The sequence below is a fragment of the Thermobia domestica genome, chromosome 6 (assembly GCF_964235325.1).
Source record: "Thermobia domestica chromosome 6, izTheDome1.hap1.1, whole genome shotgun sequence".
NCBI lineage: Eukaryota > Metazoa > Arthropoda > Insecta > Zygentoma > Lepismatidae > Thermobia > Thermobia domestica.
Genome location: NC_137459.1, coordinates 27525679 through 27535869, shown reverse-complemented (window position 1 = coordinate 27535869; position 10191 = coordinate 27525679). Strand labels below are relative to the sequence as shown.

At 36.2% G+C, this 10191-nt stretch overlaps 1 protein-coding gene across 1 annotated transcript in view; it reads left to right on the top strand.

Moving 5' to 3' along the window:
• The first annotated feature begins 2452 nt into the window (after positions 1–2452).
• The window catches only part of LOC145687902 (uncharacterized), a 56507-nt gene continuing 48768 nt past the window's right edge, over positions 2453–10191 (top strand). Inside the window, exons 1-2 of the mRNA XM_081761444.1 lie at positions 2453–2641; positions 9133–9226. Coding sequence (XP_081617570.1) covers positions 9193–9226 — 34 coding nt within the window. The 5' untranslated portion in view covers positions 2453–2641; positions 9133–9192. The remainder of the gene's footprint in view (positions 2642–9132; positions 9227–10191) is intronic.

Genomic DNA, 10191 nt, shown 5'->3' with positions numbered 1-10191 from the left:
AACGAATACACCCCTAAAATGGGCTCATAAAAGGGAACGAAGTGTTAATGTTGGTAGTCTTCGCTATAATGTGTTCATTGTCTGCTATTTCTGGAACGCGTACACCCTTGCTATGTTGCGTAATCTCTGCTATGTGTTATCTGCTCTTCTATGTGTTCGTAATCTTATGTGTTATATGCTATGTTAAAATAAGGGTTGAAAAATATGCTCATAAAAGGGAACGAGTTCACCCCTAAAATGGAGGTCGTAAAAGACCGTGGGTTGACGGTTCACGATGCTCAATTTCCCAGGGGCTCCAGAATTGTTCTAATATGTTCTAGTATGAGCCTGATCGATCCATTTTCTACTACTGGTGCATATGAAAGATGAACGGTGATACTATTTTCCACCACCGGTATATTTCTATATAGTTTACAGAAGCTATAGTTTATGTTTACAAGTGGAGCGCTACTACCACGATACCATGATTAGTGCTATCCAAACTTGTATCATTGCAAAACCCCACTTGTTTTCACTACATTCACTGACGCGCCTGCTTCCTTCGCTCGCACCCCCTGGCTGACGTTCGGGCCCCCTCTTCACCCTGCTCTGACTCTGTTAGATAGCATTCGTACTTTCCAGAGGCCACCTAGCACAATTTGCTTTGCGTTTTTTGCACTATAGTTTTTATACTATATACCCGGACCCCGTAATTGTACGCAAATCTTAAAAGAATTGTAGTTTATCAACAATTGCTTTTGATGGTCCCCTTGAGGGATTTTATCTATGTTATGTGACATATTTTCATGTCGGCCAACGCAAATAATTTAGGAAACAGTGACAAATTATAATTTTTCAACAATCATTTCGAGTGGTACACCTAAAGTAAACCTGCACGATCAGAAGATACCTCAGCAGTCAATTCTTCTCATCTGTTCTGTTTTCACTTTCTCTCACCTGATGTCGCTTAAATCGAAATCTTAGGAATTTTCTTTCCGAAATAGAGTGTGCTCTATACAAGAGAAATATCATAGGATCGTTCAGAACCCAGAAAATGACATGCGCTCTAATGTCATATACGTTGAGATTTTGGAGTGCGGTAATTTTGGCATCAGTAGTTTTCACACGGAAATTTTGCCACCAAGAAACGAAGCAAACGGAAATTTTGGCACCATTTATAATTGAAGTACAGAAAATGTGAGAAAATACTCTGAATGTAATAGATATTTAAATTCACATGTTATTAACTAGGACTGTTCCAGCGCGACGAATCAAACCAGGGACGAATCTACAGTCAGCGACAAAATTTCTTTCTCTTCTGTAAAATTTATTTGCTTATAACTTTGGAATTGATGGACTAATTTGAGAAGTTTTCTGTAATTTATGGAAAACTATCTTCTTTGAGTTGCTGAAGACTGTACTATGTTCACTGCACTGGGTTTGTATTTTATCCCCTCCATGCTTTCAGTTAATGACACTACTGAAAATAATGAAGTAAAAATCATATACCGAATTTATACTTTCACTTTTCGACAACATCTGTTGACCGACCAATCGGATTTCAGCACCGCCGTGTGACAAGCCAATCACGTTCAGGGATTTGTTTCAATTTCATTCTTAAACTTATAATGAGGCTTTGGTATATGAGTGAGAGGGGAGCCGGAAGTTTCGATGGAAAGAATCTCTCCTCTGCAAACAAATTGGTACATTAACATTTATTATATCCAGAGTATTTTCTAATTTTCTTTCTCTGAACTTCAATTTCCATAATTTCAATTAGCTTTTACTGTTTGCACTTGAAAGTAAAATACAAAACCATTAAAGGGGAATTTTGACTTGCTTTGAATATATAATGAAACTGCCAATAATATCTTTACCGGTGTCTGTACTGTCAGTAACAAAAGTTCTTTTCCTATGTTAAAATTTCTTCCGGGAATATCTCTCGAATGGACGGACAGATTTGAGTGCAATATTCAGCAACTTAAAGCAGATATAATTTTCGGTAAATTTCAGAAAACTACTCAAATCAGTCCATCAATTCCAAAGTTATAAGCAAAATAAATTTTACAGAAGAGAAAGAAATTTTATCGCTGACTGTACATTCGTCACTCGTTTGATTCGTCGCGCTGGAGCAGTTCTAGTTAATAACATGTAAATTTAAATATCTGTTACATTCAGAGTATTTTCTCACATTTTCTGTACTTCTATTATAAATGGTGCCAAAATTTCCGTTTACTTCGTTTCTTGGTGTCAAGATTTCCGCGTTTCGAGATTTTGACTCTAGGACAAATCATAAGAGATTTCCTAGGATCTATCTTATAGTGTATAGCTGGCCTTACTGTTTTCATAATCGTCTTACACAAAATAATTTTAGTGATTTTGTCGACATAGCTGAATTGCTGCGACCCAAGTGTGTATTGATTCATTGATATAATGATAGAGTCTCCTTTGTTTATAGTCTATGGCAGACGAAACTACAAGTGGGCGCGAAAGTGAAAATTGTTTGCTTTTAGAACGCGCAGACATCTTGCTCGCCGTGGTCACAGACAAGTGGCCGTGGTAGTGTCTGATCTGTGGTAGTGTGAAACGAATGTTTGACTGTTCATAAGATGAGCCACTTTAAGACTGTGATAATTACAGCTATTTAGGTTTACATATTCAGGTAAGAAAGAACCCCCTAAGGGTTTGGAAGTTTGAGTAGCTCCTGTTTGGATATAAAATAGACGCTGGAGTTAATATTAGTGAATGTGTGAATTGAACTTATTTTAAAGTATTTACGTAAGCACTATGGATGTCAGTACAGGTGAACAAACATCTTCACAAAGTTCTCCTTCCCAAAAGGAAATGTAAATATCATGATTGTTAAGTTCAGCTATTCCACTTTTGTAAGTGAACACCTATATTTTCAGCAATGATAATTTGATGACAAATGTTACAGCATGTGTATGAACTAAACTGGATAGTGACATATCTGTTATAATGATGTACCAACATTGAATGTGTGGTTTTCTCTGGGTACTCCCGTTTCCTCCTACATTTTCATTCCGGCGTCATCATCGTCTCCTTTAGCCTAACAGGGTATAAACGTGGAACGTTAAACTGAAAGATTTCCGTTTCTTTCGAAGCTTTGTGCCCTTGTATTCATATTTGTTTTGATGCATGCTCAAAATGTTGCCACTCAGAAAGTTACTAAAATATTATGGTAGATAGGGTTTTACTGCATGTCTACACTGTAAGATAAATAAGAACATCGCGTTCTGTGATGATTCACATGAACTATTTACGTACATTCAAATTTTTGTCTTCCTTAAATATAAAATTTAAAGTAAATCCCAGAGGTTGAGATAGGTACTGAATTCCCCTACGAGCATCTATTGACTAGTTATAAAAGCCGGGGATACATTGAATTCGGGTTTTGCTTTGGTATCTGAAGTTGGATAATAGGTATTCGGTTAAAACTAACAACAATGTTTTTGTTTTATTTAATATCGGCAGGAGATGAAAGCTTTCACCGTCTACCTGAGAGTACGTTGGAATTGGGATGTAGGCCTATAGGAGTGTTTCTTGAATATTTGTATGAAGTACAAGGGCGCATCGTACTTTGGTGCCTGGGAGTGTCGTAAGGGCATGGCAAAACTTGCTCTACTGAGAATTTTTAATCATTTATTTTCTTCGTGGTCTTGCCATTTGCAAATAGAACTAAACTGCGCGAAGTGCAGTAATACGTGAAGTCGTTGGAGGAACTCCAAGTAAGTTTGAGGGGGGTCCAGTAACTTTGTGGTAAACAATTATCATGTGCATATATTTTCTTGGGGTTCTTCCAGTTCCTTTATTCCACTACTTCTTCGTTCATTTCTTATCATTACTGACTTCGTTAGCCTATACGACACAACCGTGGGAAGTAAAATTGAAAGATTTCATTTTAAAATACTGAGAGGTCGTTTTCCATATTAATATAGATTGGTGAGCTTATTTACAAAAGCGGGTTAAGTTTAGAGTTACCCCTCCGCTTTTTATAAGAATCAGGAAAATTTACTGGAGAAATGAGGTAAGAAATGATAATTTGAAGTTTTTATTTGATGTTTAGGAATGTAAGTTCAGCATGAGAGTTATGTTTAATACGAGAAAAGATATGTGGAAGCATTCGTGGAAGGTTTCAGCAGCATGGTAGTTGTAAAATATGGCGAACAGGTGTAACGGATGTTCGAAAATAATGAAGAAAACCTTTTAAATTTTTGTGAAGCCCACGGAGTACTAAAGTTAAGTGAAATGTAACAATTTTTAATACTTTAAGCACTGTTTTTTGTATGTTGCAAAGTCCAAGGGCACCTTCAGACTGGAGGGGCAACTCTAAACTTGTTTTTATTGTTGTTCTTTGGACATTTATTAAGCTCCGCCAGTTTTTCAACGCTACAAAAATTACTCGTGGAGGTCAAGTTTTGGCACACCACTAAATATAATTATTGGAAATGTATAGTTCCTTCACTAATTTCCTTCTTACAGATCTCCAAAAAGTTTGCGCTGTGCGACGTGACATTATCCCATTTAGCATAGATAAAGTTCAAAGGGACCACCAAAAGCAATTGTTGAGAAATTAACTATTCTTTTACGATATACGCATATGTACGGCGTCAGGATAAATGGCATAAAAACTACAGTGCGAAAAACACAACCAATATGTTGAGTGACCACTAAAAAGCACGAATACTTTCTATTCGAGTCAGAGAAGATCTAAGCTGGTGGCCTGGCACGGGGCTGCATTCGAACATAGCAGGCGTGTCAACGACAGTGGGTAGTGAAAACAACTGCGTTTTGACAATGATGTGAGCTTCAATAGCACTTTGTCATGGTTTCACCGTAGTAACACTCCACTTGTAAACATAAAATGCAGCTTCTGTACACCGTGCAGAAATATACCGCCGATGGAAAGTAATATCAAGTAAAGTCAATTTTTCACTTACTGTATCCACCGTACAGTACTTGTAATGATTTTACACTAGTATCTCTATACTTGTAAACCTAAAATACCGCTGTATTACTTTGTGTGTTTTTTTTTTTTTTTTTTTTCCATCGACTGTAGAAACTTGTACCTAATAAATGTCTTTCCATGCAGAGTATTGAGTTTTACCTGTAAATTTTGCAAAGTGTGGTGTGCCAAAACTTGACTAGCACCTAATTACTTACGAATAGGTTAAGTTTGGTTTCTATTACTTAGTGCATAAGTTTGGTGTGGCGGGGCTTACCAGAACTTACCCATCGAATGAGAGTGGAAGTACTGAGCTTCGTTTAATCTAATCTGAAACTAACCGTGAGGGCACATCTACCAATTAAAACGTACGTGTATATAAATAATGTACGTACCTGGTGTATAAATTATTTGTATGAGAATACAATAATTTCTGCTTCTGCAGGAATATCTGGAGCCTCCTTCTGGTCCGCAGTAACTTGAGAAGGCTTCAGATTCTCCTGCAGAATAAGTAATCATTGTCCTTTAATACAAGTATTACACCAGGTACGTACATTATTTTTCTTATATATAAAAGAGAGTGTAATACAACATGTTACAAAATACTTAAGAATGTATGTTTTTGGAGGAATTTGAAGTTTTTCTCCAGATCTTTGAAACTTCCCTATTTTGTATTTCTATTAGCACTTTGTTGTTCCCATTGGTAACCTATACAATTCGTTGATGGCATTCATTGTATAAAACATTGTAACATTACTGGTACACAGAGCGAATATTTCCGAAAGCATGTGATAATTTGTACTAAACGGAAGCAATGTTTACTGTTTGAGATTGATTTCAGCGGGCATAAATTAGTTTAGTAACCGGGAAATGGACCTTGTAACAGTTTTTGGCACAAGGTTTACGTCAGTGTACTTTGTTTCTCGAAGTGCAAATTGACCTTGCACTTTCCTTTCTGTCTAAGTATTGCTCATGTACACGATAAGTGATAATGTACATCTGATATTTATTTATATGTTTATTGATTGTTTATTTGTATGTTTGCGTCTATCACTGAGGTTATGGTAAGCGTGAGCTTACGGCAAAATGTGAGATCCATATTACGCGCATTTCCACCCGGGATCGAGCCCATATCCTTGCAAGTTTCCAGATACTTAACCAGTAAGAAACATTTATTTAAGACTTCAGATTTCGCTGTAGTTCTGTAGAAACTTTAAAAGAACTTTTCCAGAGAAACGCACAAGTTCTGCGCACTGGCTATAGGGTCACTTTATGTTGGCCACTAGTATCTTATTTGTGTCTAGTTCGTTAGTTGGTACCTTCAGGCAGATTGTTGCGAAAGTGGTATTTTACATCATTTGAAATCATCACCTAGAAAGAAAGTCAAACTGCTGCTACAGCGATGTCGTATGTGATATCCTAGTAAGCAGCGGTGTTATGTGAAAGCTTAGAAAATAATTAAATCATGTTATAAATCCGAAGAATTTTCGTTGAGCGGAATTCTTGTGTGTTCACTTACGCATTTCTTGGAAGCTTCGATATTGTTTGGGAAATAGTATTCGAGATGTGTCCCATATATTAGCATTGATTTTTCTAAGACTGGCTGGGGTAGAATCGCTAAATCAGGCTGATAGTACTTATGGCGTATATGATTTTAAAGAGATGGTAATGATCAGTCATGCCTTTCAGGAATGAGAAGCGAAAAACCTTTAAGAAAGTTGGCACTAGCAGATGGATTTTTTTATTTATTATTGTTATTATTATTATTATTATTATTTTTGCTTAAACTAGTCCGAGACAGATGTATATTAAGGAAACTTTGCACAGTGATAACGGATAGTTTGAAAGCGAGATAGTGATGATTGGTCTTAAACAGCACTGGTCGATAACTTTCCATATCCTGTCAATTTTGCATCCTGAATTCATATTTAACTTTTACTAACGCTCACAATTTGCAGTTGGTCATAATTAGTACAAGGTAATTTTCAATTTTTGTTTTTATCTAAGTTTACTATGTCAAGTGTCATCATTGACAGCGACGCAACTAGGCTAGTTGTCGCCCGGGGCAAGAACTCGCCTTAGCGCCCCCACCTAAACCAAAACGCTCCCTGACTATACCTGACATTGGCATCACACACTAATTCTCCTATTCCATATTTTGTACAGTGGTAAAGTTTGACTTCAAAATTGTAGTACATAATTTAAATTTGAGTACGAGATAAAACAGCAAACTAATTATTATTTAATTGCTGAATGATCTGAGAGTAGCATGCTTCACATATTGTTTTAGCCTTATGATAATTGCAAATCACAATGTTTTTTGGAATTATATCGGGAAGTGCATGTGTAGAATGAATCAATAGTGTTGCTTTAGAATAGAATATTTAGTTATGACAAACAGTTAAGTTGTTGTCTCGAGTATTTTGCTTGGACATTTTGCAAATCTCTTAAATCGATGTAAGTTAAATTAAAGCACAAAGAGCTGGAACTAAATTTCAATTATGCGTGCTCTTTTGGCTGCAAAGGTTTTTACAGTGACCTCAAAAGATAGCTTTGAAGCTAACTTATGCTTTATGGGTACGATCCTAAGCTTCGTGAGTCGTTGTTGTCCTGTTAAGTTCCTGAGGTAATTTTTTATGATCTTTAGTTTGCTAAAACTCCTTTCCTTGCCTTACAGTGGAAATAAATATGTCGGGTTTTGTGCTTCCCAATCCGGCGCCAGGAGTACAAGCTCCGTTTCTTCCCCTTTAGTAATGTCACTGATCATTAAACACAAACTGCAAATTCGGTTGAGATTTCTAAATACATAGCAAGTACGTCTGCTTTGGAATTCTTTCTGCTTTGCATTGTAATTAAGATTAAAGGATTTTTCATATTATCAGTTTCACTAGAAACAGCTTGATGTAACCAGCCATTCATTTACTTAATTACAACTCAGATTTGCTGCTTACATTTATTTAAAATTCCATTTCCACTAATTTTTCTAAATTTTTGGTAACCAATTTCAAAGATGTTACTTTTTCAATATTTTTAGAATAGCGTTAGATTTGTAAGCTAATTATCTATCTAAATATTAAAACTATTCTGGCATAAGCTTGTTTAAGTAGAAAATTGTAATATGATAATACGTTCTGTGATAAAACAGTAATCATTGTAGGCTGTAATACAACAGTAAGTTCTCTCATTTCTAAGGGTACATATGAAATAATAATGCTGATATAAAATAGTTTTCGTCTGTAAGTTATATAAAAACCACCATATATATATATTTTATATTGCTATATATAAACAGACATTAAAATGAAAGTTATTTACGTAAAACTTAGACAAGCTTGCTTCTGTGCTTTATATTTAAGTTGGCCATTAAGTCTTCAATAGAATCATGACCCATGACTTCCAAGTGTTTGATCACTAGGTGATGGCTATTTACATAGAATGTTATTGTTGGTCATTTGATTTTATAAGCTTATTTATCACATACGTAAAGGTACCAAATCCCCACTCACTCACTCACTCTCTCTCTCTCTCTCTCTCTCTCGGTGTGGGTGTGGGTGTTATTCGTTATAGTACAGAAAATGCTGTACAAAATTTACAAATTATATACAAACTGAAATTTGTATTTAAAAAAAAAAAGTTTAAAATTTAGGCTTGTAGGCCAGTTCAGACTCAATCTATGGATGCCCTGTGTTTTCGTTATGTCTTCGGATATTTTTCTTTCTGAAGGAACCTGCAGGAAACCTGCAACAACTGACGATCGGGAAAAGAGCGCTGGTCAACACCGATTAGCAAGATGATATGACTGTTTCTAAATATTTCTGCGCTTTTTAGAGAGTGAGAGAGCGTGAATAACGATTTCCTGGAACTGTCTCATCTGCATCGATCTTCATAGATGGAATATAGGAAAGAATGTCCCATAGCGTTTTGTAGGTAGTTGGCATAAAATTATAAAATTTAAATCATAATATGTGAATAACTACTTAACATATTTATTACATACAGTGGTCGTATTGCATAAGTAATTTTTTCCATATATTACCCATAAAATACAATCTGATACTTATGTAACTATTACTTCATAATAGTTGTTGCTGCAAAACACACACATCTGCTGTAAGAGGGACACTTTCCTATGCAACTGATGATGAGCAACAGATTAATGTGTCTATTTTTCTCTTTTTTTCCTGCAGAACCTGCCGTTAAAGAAGAGTATTTGAAAAACCTCGTATTCACACGAAGTAAAATCAGAAATGGATCAGGAAGAAGAGTATCAAAGTCAGAATTGTAAGTTAAAATTATGCATTCTGTTACATCTAATATAAATAAAATAAAGAATTCGTTTGTCTGTATGTCTGTGTGCGGCCTGAGGATCAGACGAGTGGACTGAGAGTTACCAAATTTTGGTCAGGGATACTTTGGCCCACGCCCCAGATCAAGACTAAGCCCTTTTTCAAATTTCGAACCGAAGGGGGGGGGGAGTTTACTGGAAACGGCTTGGGAACCAAATTGACCGAGAGTTACCAAATTTAGTTACCAATACCTTGGTCCAGGCTCCAGACCAAAGTTTAAACTTTTTAGTCAAAATTCGAACCAGACGGGCGTTTACCGGGACATGTAGAAGTAGTAGAAAATGACCGATATTAGTGTCAAATTCATAGTTTTCGCGGTCGCTGACATCAATGGTGAAACTCCGATCACATTAACTTCCAAATTTACGCTATTCGGTCCGGGTCGGGGTTACCGGGAAAGGGGGGGGGGAGACATGTAAAAAAGCCCAAAATGACCGATATTAGTATCAAATCCATAGTTTTCGCGGTCGCTGACATCAATGGTGAAACTCCCATAGGCGTTCACTTCCAAATACAGCCCCCGTGCGAAGCATGGGTATATTCAGCTAGTTGACAATAATTCTTGCCTGTTTAAATTCGATGTTGAAAGCAGATTCCATACCCAAGGATTAAATCAAGTAGCACTAACAAGGCTATTCTCGAACAGTGTTTAAAAATATATCGGGCAAGGCTTCTATCCACTTTCCAAAGAATATACAAATAAGACAAACTCTGTAGCTGATGTCCAAAAATTACTAACAAAGCCTTTTGCTACTTTCTATAATTTGTTCTGTGTGCAAGTCTAAGTTTGTGCGGTAGTTCTCTTACATGGAGCGACCTTTTCAGAAGAGTTTTTTTAGTAACGAATGTGCTGAGTGAAGTCAACGTGAAACAAATTCAAAACACTTTAAGGTGAACGTA